The 17939-nt window shown below is 38.9% G+C and overlaps 2 protein-coding genes across 2 annotated transcripts; one reads left to right on the forward strand and one right to left on the reverse strand.

Moving 5' to 3' along the window:
- Positions 1-1591: 1591 nt before the first annotated feature.
- On the reverse strand, positions 1592-4712 carry hcst (hematopoietic cell signal transducer). The gene is made up of 5 exons (XM_038711745.1): positions 4557-4712; positions 4196-4272; positions 3984-4004; positions 3641-3775; positions 1592-2262 (listed from the first exon to the last, which is right to left on the reverse strand). Exons 1-5 carry the CDS (start codon positions 4565-4567, stop codon positions 2219-2221), a joined length of 288 nt encoding a protein of 95 aa, XP_038567673.1. The 5' UTR covers positions 4568-4712; the 3' UTR covers positions 1592-2218.
- Positions 4713-9700: 4988 nt separating this feature from the next.
- LOC119897788 (NF-kappa-B inhibitor delta) lies at positions 9701-17881 on the forward strand. Its single transcript, XM_038711746.1, has 12 exons — positions 9701-9991; positions 12827-12957; positions 13054-13087; positions 13642-13826; positions 13916-14097; positions 14768-14873; positions 14989-15135; positions 15245-15296; positions 15454-15611; positions 15936-16052; positions 16204-16368; positions 16482-17881. The coding sequence occupies exons 1-12, from the start codon at positions 9976-9978 to the stop codon at positions 16551-16553; spliced, it is 1365 nt and encodes a 454-aa protein (XP_038567674.1). The 5' UTR covers positions 9701-9975; the 3' UTR covers positions 16554-17881.
- The last annotated feature ends 58 nt before the right edge of the window (positions 17882-17939 follow it).

A 17939-nucleotide genomic window follows, 5' to 3' on the forward strand; every position in this document is an offset into this window, starting at 1 on the left:
ACAGCAAGAAGGTCGTGGGTTCAAACCCCGTTTGCCCCGGCCTTTCTGTGTGGAGTTTGCATGTTCTCCCTGTGTCCGCGTGGGTTCTCTCCGGGTGCTCCGACTTCCTCCCACCATCCAAAGACATGCAGGCTAGGTTAATTGGTGTCTCTGAAATTGTGCTTAGGTGTGAATGTGAGTGTGACTGGTTGTTTGTCTATGTGTGGCCCTGCGATGGACTGGCGACCTGTCCAGGGTGTACCCTGCCTTTCGCCCGATGTCAGCTGGGATTGGCTCCAGCCCCACCGCGACCCTGTACGCAGGATAAGCGGTTGACGATGGATGGATGGAAGAACTAGCTGGACTTGAACCAGGGACCTTTCACTTATGTGGACAAAGTCACAAACCCATAGTCCACCAGAACTCAACCCAGGTGAGAGCTGAAGAAAATTTATTTAGTATTAATGAGAAAACCAAACATGAGTTGCAATTGCTGGATTCCAGGGAGTTAAACTCTCAGTGTCAATGTCATCCACAAAACAGTGAAAGAAAAAGAGATAAACATTTAAAGCCTGGAGATCTTACGCAGCCAAACTCAGGATCATCTTTGCAATCACTTCTTAAAGCTTTTATATTATGGCTTTTTCTTAACTAGTGCTATTTGTTGGAATTATTATTATTTTATTTAGTTTTTTCTATCTACATTTATTTGTTTTTACTGGTAAAACTGTACTTGTATTGTTGGGTCTCTGTAAGTAATTTTGTAAAGAGAATGGTCTAGACCTGCTCTATATCAAAAGCACCCTGATATAACTTCTGTTATGATTTGGTGCTATATAGACAAAATGTAATTGTAAAGGACTTTGTTACTTTGTTTTGAAAGGTGCGATATAAATACAGTTATTAATATTAATAATATTACTGGACCCATAATTGAACCTTGAGACATAGATTATAGGAGCTGATGACAGGAGGATTTGTTTTCAAATGGGAATTAAAGCTGTATCAACCAACTGCTGGTATGTACCTATATTGCAATGGTACATTGTGTCAAAAATTGTCCAATTGTAAATTAGAGATAAGTCAGCTCTCAGCAAATACAAGCTCAAGGGAAATTTTGTGACAGTTTTGAGACCATTTATCTCTAAAACCTTCTAATCCAAACCCCGTGGCTGGCCTCTTGAACAAATCACTCAGGGTTATCACAGGGTGTTTCCACTGCATACACAGACTACCTCCGGTTAGTGATAAACAACACAGTGCACCTATGGAGGAGGTAGATCAGACAGATATCACACAGATATTGAATTGGCTTGGCCAACATGTTCTGTGTGTTTGACTGAAACAGCAGAAAACAGTTTAACCACAGTATCACACAGCGAGACTTAACATCATTTGCCTCAAATCTAATCACGTCACCAGTTACACTACTGAAATGTAATTTTAGTACAGCATAATACAAATAATTAAGGAGAAGTATTAAGACTTTTGAAGCTCGCAAACACATGTGAACCAACCAACATACAAATGCACAAAAATAGTATTTTTTGAACACTGAAAATGTTCTACTTTTGTTATTGAATGGTAAAGTATATTCAACATAAATCCCACCTGACATGGACAGACTTATTTTATTAATGTGCTAAAGCTGAAAATTCAATTTTATCAACATTTCTCTTTATACATTGCCAACTCAGTGGTTTTTCAAATAGTAAAACATGTATGTAAAACAATCTTGAGGTCCTGTTACAAGTTTCAGTATATATATTTTGCTACCAAAAGTTAACTGCAGGGGGTGCTGTACGGGGTAGTTACAGTTCCACCATTTTAAGAAACTTGAAAGCATTCAGATATATTTTATTCACAAGGTTGGTAAGTTTGATTTAAGTTTCTTTTAAGAGTCTGACACACCTCTTATTTATAGGTTTTGTAAAATAACTATAATAATAATGTACATGGCTGAAGAGCACAAGCACACTGTGAGTAAATATTAAAGACTCTTAATAAAGTGCTCTGAAGCTTTTATATAGGACACTAAAACTGTTGTAGATCCAATGCATTGTATGTAATACTAAAATACTTTTTTGTCACATAAATTCTATGAATTAAGAGGTATGACTGTGTTTATTGTATGTGCAATGAACTAAGCAGACATTTAACAAATCCCTCTTTTACAACATGAAAAAATAGGACCTCAAACAATTCACATGATTTCACAGTGTATCACACCATCTTTAGATTAGCTCTTGCAGTTGGCCCGGACATTCATATACACTTTGTCAGCTGTGAAGACATGAGAAGAGAGAATTATTTGACATTAGAGAGTTACCAATAAATAGTATTGATATAGACCACTGACACTCTCGGCAGGGATAAAGGAGTAATTAAGTAATTAAGAAAAGGCCAGAAAATGTTATACATGTAAAGAAACTAGAATTACTGCCCCTCTGCCAACCAGTCAAGGTGCATTTTGCATCCACATCTGTCCAGACTCATAATTATGTAGTGAATACTCAATACTTCAGAAAAAAGGGTATTTTTTGGCTAAATGTAAGTTATCCCTATTGATGATGCATATGTGTTATTCCAGTGAATGTACATTGTTGAACTGATTAATGAAGGACTATCATAGATGTATTGGTTAAACCGGAACAAATGCACTGATTACTATGTAAAGATGGATTCTTATAGAGTACAGCTGAACAAAATGAGGTGCTTGTATCTAGGTCCACGCCAATACATTGTTTGCAGTCAAGTGATTCCAATGACACTGGAAATTCAGAATGAGGCAGGAATTGTAAGGCAGAACTGACGAATGCCTGTACTGTACTATTCATTGTTTACTTAATGTGTTGTCCCAGTCAACATGTGTGAAATCTTGAATCATCCAATCCATTCTTAAATTAGGGCTAGAAACCTATGTTGAGGTTGCAATGACTATAGACCTTTGTGTCAAAAGTGTCACCTAGTCAGTGTCCGACTAACTGTGAAATATGGTCACAATCTCCCCTTCTCTTCCTGAGGTATAGTGATGAATAACGGACAAAAAATTGACATTTTCTGGACTGTGGATGTCACAATGAAGTTGACCTTTGACCTTTTGGGTATAAACTGTCACCACGTCATTAAATATTGGTGTGTATTACTGCATCACATCTTGAGTTAGGTCAATTTGAGGTTACAGTGACCTTTGAGTCTAAAGTGTCACCAATTCATTGTCACTGATACTATGAAATATGGTCATCAGTTCCTGAGTTATGGCCAAAATTGGGTTTTGTGAGGTCACAGTAATCTTTGGCCACAAAATTCTAATCAGTTTATCCTTGTATACAAGTTGACATTTGTGCCGAATTTGAAAAATTTGCTTTCAGGTGGATATCGTGTTCATAAGAATGGGAACGACAGTCAACACAAAAACATAATGCCTCCGGCCATGGATATTGCCGATGCTGAGGCATAAAAATCTTGTCAACATAAGAACTTAAAAAATGTGAGAATCATAACAAAACATCAGTGTAAGAAGGCATGAGCAGTTCTGAAAGGCGTCTGGGGGAGCAATTGATCCCTGATGAACCTTTTCATCTACATGATGCCTTTACTGTAACAAACGCCATTACAGATATAAACAAAAACATGACTTATTTCAGCCCTTGTACCTCACCATTATCTATCTTCTGACGTCGAAAGCTGGCACATCGGTAAGTGACAATGACAATGATGAGGGTCAGCAACAAATCTGCACAGATGATGCCTGCTATTGTCCCTGGCTCAATCTTGTAGCAAGACACAGTGCTCTCTGGCAAACACAGGCAGACAGTGAATGAACAGACAGAACGAAAATAAGAGTGGGATGGAAGATGTGAACTAAGAACTGACTGGAACAAATGATTCATCAGGTGTTTCTTGCCTGGCTCTGCATTTGTGCTTCTTGTTTTTTTCTAAATGAAAACATTCATAAAAATGTAATTTCAGAGGTGTGTGTGTTCTCTTTTTCTTGTACATACCTGTGAGTGCCACGGCCAGGTCTTAGAGAAAGAAAAGAAACAAACTTGAAAACATCACAGATTCTGCTTATTTGCTCTTTATGACATGCAGCAGCACATTTGGCAGTTAAGTTTCCGCTGTGCAAATATTTTGTGGTTTCATTTTCCTGTGTTAAGACCACCTTAATGTCTCTGTGCATGCAAGGAGAGAAAAGCAATGCTAACGTACTTACCAAAAAGAAAAAGTAGGACAACGATAAACAATTTGTTGTATGCCATTGCCAAGTTTATCCGCTCAGTTATGTGGTTTCTGAAAGACGAAGAGATACTAATATTTATCTTGTGTTACAAGCTTCAAAAATAACCGCAGTTAACAACTCCTGAATCACAGTAAGTCACAAGTTGCTGAAATCATTAACAAATTCCTAAAGGATTTCTCTGAAATCGTTCAAATAGATCACAATCAATCTCAGTCAACTACATTTTATGTGGCACATTCTGCATTCACTGTTGCATAAACAAACATTTCCCCAGATTTCCCGGTTGGGTATCTTCAATCTAAAACTACATACAAAACCATGTGACTTGACTTACATTAAATGCATTAAAGATGGGATGTGGAAGAGAAAGTCAGTGTGAGTCAGATCCTCATATCAGTTCTGCCGTCCAGAATCCAAAAGATGATGTGACTCAAGTTTCCCAGTAGTTTTTGCTTTTGAGGGCTGACGTCTGACGTCTTCCTCTGCGGGGCGGGTGGTTTATGGTTTAACTGTGACAGAGAAGATACAGATTATGATAGAATAGAGTAGATTACACTTAAATGTCCCTGATAAGATTGTCTAGGACCTTGCACTCTCACTTCCAAAATAACAAAATAAACCCACACAATTCACAGAAATAAAATATTAGAAAAGATAATGAACAACGAATGTTTTACCTCTCTTAGTTTTAAATATCAACAAATCTAGGTTTAAAAAAAAGTATGAGGCTGTTCTCTACATCCGTTGTTGCTTGTTGTTACTCACTGCAGATAACATGTGCTAGATCGTCTTCAGGGCCTGCTCACAGATCATCGATGGAAAGGTGCAAAAAGAACATGGGCTCTTTAAATGCTAACCCTGTGTTCTTCACTCTCGACTCTGACTCTTTACTCAGTATGTGGATACACTCACAGTGACATTCAAGGATTTATGCTTTGATTAAACACATTTTTACACAACCAATTTTGGCTCAGTTCCTTCACCTAGCCGGTCAGCCTGTAAACTTGTCAGCTTTAAAATCCTAAAGGGTGTTAGTTCTATGACAAAACAGTTGAATTTATTTGTGTGGTTAGTCTCCAGTTATGTTTTGCAGTGCCTTGCCTTTGAATTAGATTGAGTCTGACTCTGTAACAGCAGATGGAGCTGTCAGACTTCTATTGACAGCATTCATCCTTCAGATTGATGCTTTTGAAAATCTAGTGTATAAGTTTCACACACTTTTGCTCTTCATTATATCTTTGTTTTGTCAAAAAGCGCTTCTTTCTTTGGACTATAAATGCCTTCCAATGAACAAAAAGGGATCATGGTCCAGTTTCATCTAAAATAATGTAGGCTAGATTGGTGAAAAGATTCCAGATGGGGATGCTATACAAAGCACGTAAAAGCTAAATGTTCTCCATAAGTAGATTGTATTCCACAGTATATGGATTGTTGATGACTTTAGATCAAAAACACATTTACAGTAACACATCCACAGAGAGACACAAACGTTCATATCAAATACTTTACATAAATAAACACATACATGTATTCAGCAGGATGTTGTGCTCAAAGCCACAAAAGTAACTGTCAACTATATAGGCCTGGGAGAAAAGAAACTGACATGTAACCTGTCGCAGACCTACAGCAATTTTGTCCTGTACAGTACATACATATATCGCCTGTTGTCAAACATACATTGCCTTCTTGTTTCTTTGTTACTTCTTCCTTTCTTAATTTTTGTTTCGTTTTGTATCGCTTTCTTTCTGTATTTTAAAACATTTATAAATTGCAAATAATCAGAAGACAAGAAGATTTCAAGATTTTGTTATACATTTAGAAGTTACAAACATAACCCTTGAATATGTGTCAGGCATTCTTTTAAGTTAATATGTTTCCTTTAGATCCCTATGTTCTTCTGGCCATTTGTCTGTTCTTTGGGACAGGAAAGCACCTTTAAAATTGTTTTCACCTTAAGAAAATAATTGATAACCTCAGAATCAGAAAGAGCTTTATTGCCAAGTAGTATTTTACACGTACGAGGAATTTGCTTTGGTGATGAGGCAAACATAGAGTTGACATAAATAAATGCAGAAATATATAAATATGTAATAAACAAATGCAAGTCATATAAGAATAATAAAAGAATAGGGAAAATAGTACAACTATTTGCAGAGAAAAAACAAAATACAAATGTGGCAGATATTTACACGTACATTGCTCCGGTTTGTGTTGTGCAGACGTATTGCAACGGAAGATAATATTGTGTATATAAATACATAAATTGACAAAATATAAAAATATAGAACAACAACGATTAACAATTAATAAAAAAATATGTGCAATGTGCCAGGTTGGTGCATGATATGAAATGAAATGAAATAATATTTAGACAGGCAGAAACATTAGTGTTATTTGAAAGGGAAGAGTGTCAGTGAGGGACCCGGGCCTTGTTAATGATAGCTGCAGACGGGAAGAAGCTGCTTCTGTGGCGAGAGGTTTTAGTCCTTATTGACCGCGGCCTCTTGCCAGAGGGGAGAGTCTGAAACAGTTTGTGTCCGGGGTGGGAGGGGTCAGCTGCAATCTTGCCTGCTTGCTTTAGAGTTCTGGAGGCGTACAGTTCCTGATGTGATGGAAGATTGCACCCAATCTACTTCTCTGCAGAGTAAATGATGCGCTGCAGCTTGCCTGTCCCTGTCCCTGGCAGTGGCAGCAGCATACCAGATGGTGATGTAGGATGTGAGGATGGACTCAATGATAGTAGTGTAGAAGTGCGTCATCATTGTCTTTGGCAGGCTGAACTTCTTCAACTGCCGCAGGAAGTACATCCTCTGCTGGGCCTTTTTGGTAAAGGGGGGGTGATGTTCAGCTCCCATTTGGGTTCCAGGGAGATGATGGTGCCCAGGCAATGGAAAGAGTCTACAGTGGCAACTGGGAGTCCACTGCCATCTCCACTGTCTTCAGAGCAGGAGGTTGAGGTCACCAGATGGTCAATCTCCCACCTGTAGGCGGACTCATTCCCACCAGAAATGAGCCCAATGAGGGTGGTGTCATCTGCAAACTTCAGGAGTTTGATGGACGGGTGACTGGAGGTTCAGCTGTTGGTGTACAGAGCGAAGAGCAGGGTGGAAACAACGCAGCCTTGAGGGGAACCGGTGCTGATGGTCCTGGAATCAGAGACATGTCTTCCCAGCTTCATGTGCTGCTTCCTGTCCGTCAGGAAGTCTGTGAACCTCCTGCAGTTGGAGTCAGGCACGTTCAGCTGGGAGAGCTTGTCCTGCTGCAGGACAAGCTCTCCCAGGAAAGGGGGGGGGGGTGTCAGTGAGGGACCCTGGCCTTGTTAGAGACTTCATGAGCTGAAATCCACAAACAGGATCCTAGCGTAGGTGCTGGAAGATGACATGAAGGGTCATATTTACTGCATCATTTACAGATCTGTTCTGTAGGCAAACTGCAGAGCGTCCAGAAGTGGGTCTGTGATGGATTTAAGGTGGGACAACACAAGGCACTCAAAAGACTTCATTACCACAGAGGTCAGGGCAATAGGTCTGTAGTCATTTAGTCCTGTGGTCCTTGGTTTTTTGGGGACAGGGATGATGGTGGAGGCTTTGAAGCAGGCAGGCACATGGCCTGTCTCTAGTGAGGTGTTAAAAATGTCTGTGAACACTGAAGACGGCTGATCTGAGACTGAGATTTCAAGATCTTCATTTACAAAAGAATAAAAAACACACCATTTCATTCACTTTCCTTAATACATTGTAGTCTGCATTTTATTTTGTTATTTGGCTCAATTGTTATTTCACTTTGGTCCTATAATTTTGTGTTTTATACCAGGGGTTTTCAGAGACTATCATTATTATTCTGGTTGGTCCCGTTGACACTCAGTTGAGCCAAGATAGCCTAATTTTGCTGTTTGACACAACTTAGACTACACCAAATACATAAAAATGTAAAAAGTTCCTGACACTGGGAAGGTGGGAAAAACAGGAAAATTCCCCCAAACTACTGTGTCTCTGCAGTATCACTTTAACCAAATCACACACTTTTATGTGATATATGTGATCTCCCTTTGATAACTACAATACTGTAATGACCAATGTAATATTTTTTCACTTCAATTCACTGAGCCTCCCCTGAAACCATTTGGCACCGCCCTGGGGAGGTCCACTTCCCGCTTTGAAAACCTCTGCTTGATGCTATTATGATATTTACATCACATATTTACATCTCTCTCTTCTGTTGTGTTGTTTGCTGATGGTTTTTGGATCAAATACAGCCACTCAAAGTTTTAGTCAGGTGGTAAAAAGAGATTCATCACTTTGTTCCAATATGATGTCCTGATGTTGGTGTTTTTGAGGTGACACAGAGGTTCCTGGAAGGTTGTGTCTAGACAGGGTACCTACAAGAAACTACAGTTTGTGAAACACACACTCATCTATTAGCCAAATAAACAAACCATTAGGACAACTATCAAAATTCAAAACACAGAGTGGAGCCTGCTCTCAATCTCATTTTGAAAAGTGATGTTTGTTTTCTAAAGCTGAAGATATTTAGGTTATATTTAGTTATTTAAAAGTTTGTGTTGACATTGGAGTAAATTATATTTCTATGATTAGTTAATAAGAATAAAAGGCAGACTTTACCCTGATTAAGTTTTCTCTAACAATATGTAATTAAATATCCCATGGACCATTCATTTATCCGTTATTTTAGGATTGTGTTTATGTGATATGTTTTATAATGGTGTGTTAGTCTTGCCTCTTTTATTGAGATACAGAACAATACTGAAGATTAGGAGCATTACTGGAGCATTGTCACCTTGCACTAAAGGCAAAACGTGTTTGATTGATTGGTCGATTTATTCGTTTAATGACTGATTCAAGTACATTTATTCAAGTACAGTACAATTTTGAGGTACTCTGCTTGATCACTTCTTTTGTGCTACTTACTTAAACTACATTCACATTTACTCATTTGGCAGACGCTTTTATCCAAAGCAACAGATTTCAGAGACAAACAGTAACCTTTTTATTCCATTAATTTATTCCGTTCATCTCAGGTTACTTATTACATTGATCACACATAAACATGAGATCATCTTATACAATATGATACATTATTATATGTTAAACTCAAACATTTGCTGAGTTAAAATGTGTTAAAATTACTTAAACCTGGACCAGCCACAATACTAAAACGTTCATTAAATGTTAATGTATTAGTATAATATCCAATATTAATAATGTACAGATTGGAGACATTCTGGATCATAGGTATTTTTTACATGTAATACTTAAATACATTTTGTTGATAACACTTTTGTGCCTTCCACTTACATTTTAAATGCAGGACTTTTACTATTAAGATGTCTTTTTACATTATGGTATTGCTACATTTAATTAAATTATCTAAATACTTCTTCCACCACTGTCCCTAACCATGACATGCCTTTGTGTTTATTTGTATACTTGTAATAGCTGTTGTTCACAGAGCTATTAGCTGTTTACCACATCTCTCTGCCTTTCACTTGGCTTGACATAACGGTGAATGTGTGGCTTCCCCTCTGCTAGAGGGCGTGGACCACAGCTGGGGGCGGTGATGGGGAACAACGTGCTCTGTGTGTACAAGCAGCAGTGATAAGACAACAAGCCAGTTTGACTTCAGGCAACCAGAACGTCACAGATCCCTCCGGCTCTGTAAATCAGTTTATCCCGCTTTGAAGAGTGACAAAAAGGACGACCTGTTGAAGATTTCAAAGCAAAACCGTTTCTGACATGCACTTTGATAAATGTGAGTATATGTGCTTTTAACTTGTTTGTTAAGGCTGAATACAAGTGTTATTGCTGGTGACTTACATTTTCATTGAGTGCAACATTATAGCCTAATGTTGAATGGTTTGACAATAATGACAACCACTTAAATTTTCAATTCTTACTTTAGAATTCTGTAATTGCATTTCTGGACAACATACTGCTAAACATGTTTTCAATATAAATTAATAGGTGTTTGTAATAGTGGCAGCATTATAAAACTTCTTTATAAGCCCACAACATTACATACCTATCCCTCCATTTTAAACACATTTGATATATTTTCTTTTGACTTTATTCAGGACTTTGGATCCTATATCTGATGTTTTAAATGTGTATTGTGCTTTCAAATCAATAGGGCAATTGATATTTTATATTCAATACCTCTCTGCTGATAGTGTACAGTTGAGTGATACCTTCATGTACCAGCCTTTCTCTCGGTTTTCGTTGAATTGAAGCATGGTTCGGGTGAATCCAAGAGTCAGGCCATTTGGGGAAACCCTGATGCACCTCCACCCCAGCACTCTTGTTTTCATATCCCCTTTTGATTAATGCTAGACAAGCAAACTGTGTGACGTGACAACTTCATTTTCTTTGTTCATGCCTTCTTTGACACAGGCGCAAATGATTACATATGTTGTTGTGTGTGCTGGGTCTGTTAAACCACAAAATGAGGAAATTGGCTCTGCACCGCTTCTTTCTTTCTCTACGGAGCGAGCCAAAAGAGAAAGGTCGTCGGAATCCCCAACCTCCCACGCACATGACTCAATGTCCAGGGGTTTCCACAACTCTTATTTGAATGTAGCACAGAGTAGCCCAAAGCAGTGCGGGGGCAGTTAGTGTAAACCCCAAATTTATATGCGTGTGGGCCAAGATGTCTTAATACAAGCCATTAAAAGCCATTTCCTAACTTCTAGTTTCTCCCAGCTGATGTGTCAGAGCAGACTGTTAAGTATTGAGCAAGGTCTATCATCTGGAAATTCACTCAGCTACTGTTTAATATAGATTGTGTAGTTACACGTTGCAACATTACCTCATCTGTGAAAAGGTCAAAGGTGGCATTTTGTTGTAAAGATCAAATGATTCTGGATTGAGTAACCTATAGTAACACCTTCTGAACATGAAAATGAAACTTGATGTCACTGAAATGTACTGACTGATGTCATTTATTCTGATAAAGTGACCTTTATGATGTGGTGGGGGCACATTGCACACAGCAGCACAAGGGCTTATTGTTTAGGACAGGTTTTCAGCTGGAAGTGAGATCGTTCTTTTTGAAAGAAGACAGAAGTCTAAACTGGCAAGTCTGTGAACTCACATTTCTCTCTCACAGACCATATTTGCATTTTTTTTTTTTTTTGTGGAAGTACACCCTCTTTGTATTTGCTCTGGCGAAATAGAGCTGTCTTTTCCCTGTGTGGCTCACCACAACAGTCAACATTCACATGCTTTCAAGAGAAAGCGAACTGACAAAAAAAAACATTTTACTCTTCTTCTGCTCTGTCTCCCAGACATGTAGGTGCAATAGAAAGCACAAGGCAACAACACGTGTTGAGGTGACGTGCCTGTGACACACCAAAGGCAGGAAGATGTGGTTTGCGTTTCTGTTAGCGTAATGGAGCGAGACAGGAAGATGTCACAGAAAATAAGCAGTGGCAATCCCATGCTAAAGATTTTCTGATGAATCGGTCTGGTTTGTAAGGCCACACGATCTGTGTTCCTAATGGAGGAGGTTTCTCAGAGCGTTATCTTTCTACTCCGGTTCCACAAACAGGGTGGAAATATCACTTTATCTTTCACGTGTGGGGTGAAGTTTTTGAGGAAACAACCTGTGTGGTCACATAATGTCAGCTGGAAACATCAGAATTCTGTTTTGTAATATTACTTTCCTATTTTTCTCATTGCCTTACCTGTTTAATGGAAATGATACTTTTGCATCAGAAGGGGGAAAACACAGTTTTTAGTATAATGGATTTGATATTGATGTACTTCATCTAATGGAAAGCACCATGGAGAAACTGAGCAAGCAAAATCATCCAAGTGAGAACATTTTCATGCTATTATCTCTCTTTAAGAATTTGTTCACAGCTGCATTACTTAAAATCGATAATCTAAGCTTGCAACATGATTGTTTTTCCTGTAGTTTCATATGTGTCAGCCTATATTTGTAGTATTTGGACCTACCTACCTTACTGACAATTTACTGCTGTAATAAAGCAAAGCCCTTCTTGATGAGATGGAAACTAATATTGCAGATATACTCCAGTGGAAGTAAACAAGAAACACTAACACAGAGAGGCTGTCAATACACTACAACATTATCCAGACTATTTGTGCTTTAAAAGTACAAAAAAGAGAGAGCTGATGTGAGTCTGATCATATAAAAAGTTTGATCAGTTTTTAGCCACAGCTTTCATGTCCTGAAAATTAGTTTTGTAGTTTTGCACTAGTGATATGGAAATAAAAAAAATCAGCAAATATTCTGATAAATGATTCATTGTTTTAATAATTTTTTCAAAAACACTACACATTCTTTTAGTCCAGCTTCTCTAATGTGAGGATTTGTAGCTTTAGTTTGTTTTGTTTAGGTTTTTGACAGCTGGCTGTAAAAACAAGACATTTGAAGATGTCACTTGGAGCTCTGGTAAATTGTGACGGGCATTAGAATGAATCAGTAATTGAAAAAAATAATCAGCCGATAAATGGATAATGAAATCATGACTGTTTCAACCTTATTGATCTCCAATCACCATCACATGTAAAGAGAATCTATGACCAAATAGTCATTCCTTTTGGGATTACTTTTAATTTTCAGCTCCAAAAGAGAAGCCGTGTTGCACTCTGCCCACAGTGAAGAAACTCTTGGAGCAGAAGAGAAGGCGTGAGACGTCCTCAGTGCCACCTCCCTGTGCTACAGCCAGCACAAGTCCCGTTCCTCCAACTACAGTAAGGTTGCACACAGAGGGGCTCAGCATCAATATGTTATAATATTACATCCTAAAGATGGGCTTGTTCATGATTTTTTTCTTTTCTTCCCCCCAGCAATTGTCTTCATCAGAACCATTTACCTGTCCAGGTATGAGTAGGGCAACTTCTGCACAACACTTGAAGGATTACTCTGGTGATATTCCAGATTTTTCATATTGGCAACCAATCCCATGAAAAGCCTGATATAGCTTGTTCCTCCTTGCCACAGAGCTCCATTGTTAACAAATGCATCAAAGAATCACACTGTTAGCTGAGTAACACAGTCCTTCATTATGATGAACCTGGGCACTGTAGTTTATTTTGAGTCAATTCCACATTCACCATCCTGCACCAAATCCACAGTGGTAAAAAGTCCCCAGTAAATACACAAATGCACTTTCTAGAAGCTACAGTGCCCAACTGATTTGGGAAGTTTTTTGGAAGATTTTATAAAAGAAAGTGTGTATGTGTGGCCTGTTTATTATTAAGATTTAAACTTGGAGATGAGAGCCACAGTTTTGTTGACAATAACAAGACTGTAGAATATCACCAGCCTTGTCCTTTTTGTGATTCTATCTTGAGCATGATGTCTCACAGAGTATATTTATACTACTGAATGAGTCATCAGTGATGAATAATAATAATCCGCCCTCTCTATTCTAGGTGCATCAAGCAGCTACTCAGACATGGCAGTGAGCTATGAGCAGTGGTCTCCAGCACCAGAGTCTTCACTCAGTTACTACCCCAGCCACCCAGGATCCAGCTATGCTGCAGCCTACAACCTCCCTATGACAGATGAATATGGCTCACAGCAGCAGGTCCCAGGATTTGGAGATACAATGACATATGTAAGAGAAATCTCTTTGCTGTGGACTGCCATCTCACATAATCATACCTTTATGTTGGCTTAAATTAAATCCTGTATTCCTTTGAGCAGGAGTGCCCGATGACAGTCGCAGATCCCAGTATGGCTTCGTCTTCTTGGTCCCTTCTAAATCCCAGTCAGACCACACTGGGTTTTGGTTCGTCGATGGATGCCACCAAGCTGGAAGAAGCCAGGATGCTGCTCAGCACAATGGACTACAGCAGAGCCACCAGGCAGGATGAAGACGGAGACACGTGAGTGCTTATAAGGAATGCATGTGTGTAACACACAAACAAGCACACACACACACCACAAACTACTCAAATAAATTTTTAGTTAGTCAACATATTTTTTTGAAAGAAGATTCTAAACAAGACACATTTTCTTTCTGGACTCGTATGTCAGACTGTGTTCTGTGAGTGAAATGTAATGCTCTGTATAGCGCCTTTTTAGTCTTTGTGACCACTCAAAGCGCTTTTTACACTACATTACATTCACACACTGAGCTTAAGTGCTCAAGCAGAAACATTCACACACTGGTAGAATAGCAGTATTTCAAGGTAATTCGAGGTTCAGTATCTTGCCCAAAGATACTTTGACTGGAGGAGCTGGGGATTGAACTGCCAATCTTTCGATTAACGGGTAACCTGCTCTTCCTCCTGAGCCACAGTTATTTACTTCCGGAGCGCTTTCATTTTCAGTCGTAAGCTAAAAGTGAGAGCCACAAGAGCAGTTTGGCAATCCTAGAAAGATTAAAAAAAGATGTCAGTGAGTCAGCCACTCATGCACGGTGATTAGAAACTCAGATAAAGAGGAAAGACAAATTCAACAATGAAAGGGAATGGTGTGAAACTGGTTGTGGGGATTATCACAATTTCTCAGCCTCATTTAAAACTGAATCACCATGTCCTCTTGTTCTGTCAGCATCCTTCACATCTACACTGCCAAGGGGCTCAGGGAGTGTGCCTTTGCTGCTGCAGAGAGGCTGAGGGATATAGGCAGGCTTGATGCCAAAGAACACAAGGGAAAGGTATGAACAAAAAACTACACATCTTAAAGAGTATGCAAATTGAAAAATTGTATCTTTTTATCATAAACATGACCACAGGATTATAATTTCTCAAAATAAACATGTGCTTGTGCAGACTGCTTTACTGGTGGCGGTGACGGCAAACCAGCCAGAGATTGTGCAAGATCTGCTGTCATTAGGAACGGACATCAATGCCTGTGATGTTAAAGGACAAACTGCCCTCCATCTGGCTGCCCACTATGGCTTACCTGGGGTTCTGCAGGTAAAGCAGCAGCAGTACTGAACTACTTTGGCATGACTATCACAGCAGTGCAGAAAGGTTAGCTATGCAGAGCAGACCGTAACAGTGATTCTTTTGGGGTTTTTTGCAGGCAATTCTGTGTAGCAGGCCGGCTGTCAACTTAGAGGCCCGTAATTTTGAAGGTAATCTATTGTTTTAGCAGTTGGTATTACTATGAAATGATTAACCAACAGGGAAGTTTTGTTAATGTACATTATAATTTGGACCAGCACCAGTTCAGAAATATTTATATCATTGGAGCCTTAATCAAAATGTTACGTATGTTCTTCTTTGCCTTAGGTATGACTCCTTTGCACTGTGCAGCCATTTCACACAGTATCACCAAGAAGGCTTTGTCTAGCAGTGGGCTGGCAGATGTTAGTCTTCAGAACAAGGCTGCGGAGAAGCTCTCCTGTGTGCAGATGCTTCTCAATGCAGGGGCATCCCTGCTCAGCCAGGTACAGCACAGCTCTCTCCCTTTTCTGAATGTCCACTGAGACACAGGCCTAGATAGATGTGTCACAGAAAAGTACTAGATGAATGAATGGAAAAATTTGTAGCGAGTAGGGCAGCGGGCACATACAGAAGTCCTATATGCTAAATCCTAACCTTTTAGTCAGAATATACAGTTCAAAGGGGAAGTGCCCAGGCTCTATCTCACCATTATGATGTCATATTACGAGCCATTTTCCCCCTACTCTCTCTTTTGTTTTCGCTTTCTTGTTTAACACTTAAATGTCTCAGTCTGACTTGTTTCATCACTTCCAAATCTCCAATTCCAGGAAATCAAAAGTAACAAGACTGTGCTGCACTTGGCTGTAAAGGAGGGGAACATCGAGCTAGTGTGTTATTTGCTGAGGATTCCCCTGCCGAATGTGAAAGAATTTGTCAACTTGAAAGTGAGTCCTGCACTGGCATGAAACTCAAAACTGGATTTTAAATATACATGTGTTTGTGGGTTTACGTGTATGTACAAACATATACTTAATACTCACCTGACTCAGTCTGAGTGACAATCTGAGTCATGTAGCATTTTCCCTTTTGCCATAGGCTCATGGTCACACAGCTTTACACATGGCTGCTGGTCTCCATGGCAACCCCCACCAGGAGGAGATCATGCGGCTGCTTCTGAGCAGAGGAGCTGATCCCAGCATCCGCAACCTGGAGAACGACCAGCCAGCTCACCTGCTGCAGAGTGGTGTCCAGGGAGAGCAGGTGAGCTGCCCATCATTTTTAACAGCCAGCCAGATCCACACTGTTTAACCATGCTATTCAGGTTTATATAAAGGGTAATTCATTATCATCTTAATTTATTATTTCATTTGTAGCTCAAGCTCATGCTGAAGAAACGAAGCGCTTCTTCTCGTCGACGTATCATGTCCTTGCAGGACCAGGAATGATTTGGACCACTTGTAATCCCCATTTAGAGGGAATAAGACGTTGCCTCTGTTGAGAAGGGTATTTATTGTTACATGGTTTTGGGAGTCTCTGGCCTATATATTGTTAATAAACTAGTTTGGCATATCAATCTCTACATATAATTCACATTGGATTAGACAAATTATGCTTTTAATGCATAAAGCTTAAATTGCCTGCTTAAGTGCTTTATTTATTTTTCCTCGCACAGGGTGAAATATTTATGTGTAGGTGAAGCATTTTGTTCCAAAATGTGACATCCTCCATCGAGCCTTTTCACAAAATGCTCCTGCTGTTGCTGACAAATTGGCATGTGTTTAAAATTAGAGACACTTTAATTTATGTATTTATTTATTTTTTGATAAATATTTGACATTTTGAAATGAAAGCCTTTACATGAACAGCATTAGTGATCTGCAAATGCAAATAGAAGGTATAGACAGTGGAAGGTGTATTAATAGTGTAGGTGTAATAGTAATAATAACTTTCCTAATAGGCCACACTCCCAGTTTAATGTTGATTTCTATGAAATCGTTTGTATGACCTCCAGGACAATGTCCCTGAAACCCCTCTGACTCTCTCGTCAAAACCCCCATCATGATAAGCTATCATATTGATACACTGAGTGATGGTTTTGATTTCAGTCAACATGTGTACTTATGTTAAGAATGTGTGTGATCAAAGTGAGAATGATCTATCATATAATTGAACTTTCTCTCTGTATGCATCATACTTATGTGTATAACACCAGGTACAATTTATTTTCTTTGTGGAAAAAGAAGCTTTACTGTGTAAAATTATTATGTATTTGAAACTGATTGTGACACATGATGAATGTTCTTATCACATAGACATTACATGAGTAAGTGCAGTGACACATTGTCTGACTAACTGTACATTTTACTCATGAGTCATGAATAAAGGTACAATAACACTGCATTTAAAGTTCCATACAATTGTTTTGATGTTAAGGGCACCCTTTGAACAGTCCCACTTACATATGGCGACTGAAATTAGCAGAATGGAAAATACACCATCCCACTAGAAAGATGTGTCTACAGCAGTAGTAAACAGTCACATTTAAGGAGTATTTATTTTTCAAGCTCAATTTCCTCCGGAGTTCACTGCTATGACAATCAGCCTTAGTCACAGGTGAAATGAGATTTGGTTTTGACTGTAATTTCAGTGATAAATAAGGTTTGAGCTGCCTCTCACTTATGTGTCACCTCTGTTATTAGACACTGTAAATTCCTGTGTTAGTGGAAAGGAAAGTAAACAACACAATATATTTTCTCATTTCTACAGCATATTCACTTTACTTTACATAATTTCAACTTCTTATTCAGGTTATTATTAGATTATCAAAGACA

The sequence above is a fragment of the Micropterus salmoides genome, unplaced genomic scaffold (genome assembly GCF_014851395.1).
Source record: "Micropterus salmoides isolate LMB-PRFRI ecotype aquatic unplaced genomic scaffold, ASM1485139v1 Ms_hic_scaffold_11, whole genome shotgun sequence".
Classification (NCBI taxonomy): Eukaryota; Metazoa; Chordata; class Actinopteri; order Centrarchiformes; family Centrarchidae; genus Micropterus; species Micropterus salmoides.

Coding starts and splice junctions, on each gene's coding strand:
- hcst (XM_038711745.1), bottom strand. Junction 4,005..4,195: donor TGTCCTACTTTTTCTTTTTG/GTAAGTACGTTA, acceptor TCTTTCTCTAAG/ACCTGGCCGTGGCACTCACA. Junction 2,263..3,640: donor ACGTCAGAAGATAGATAATG/GTGAGGTACAAG, acceptor ATGTCTTCACAG/CTGACAAAGTGTATATGAAT.
- LOC119897788 (XM_038711746.1), top strand. Junction 13,088..13,641: donor AGAACCATTTACCTGTCCAG/GTATGAGTAGGG, acceptor TCTCTATTCTAG/GTGCATCAAGCAGCTACTCA. Junction 15,136..15,244: donor GCTTACCTGGGGTTCTGCAG/GTAAAGCAGCAG, acceptor GGTTTTTTGCAG/GCAATTCTGTGTAGCAGGCC.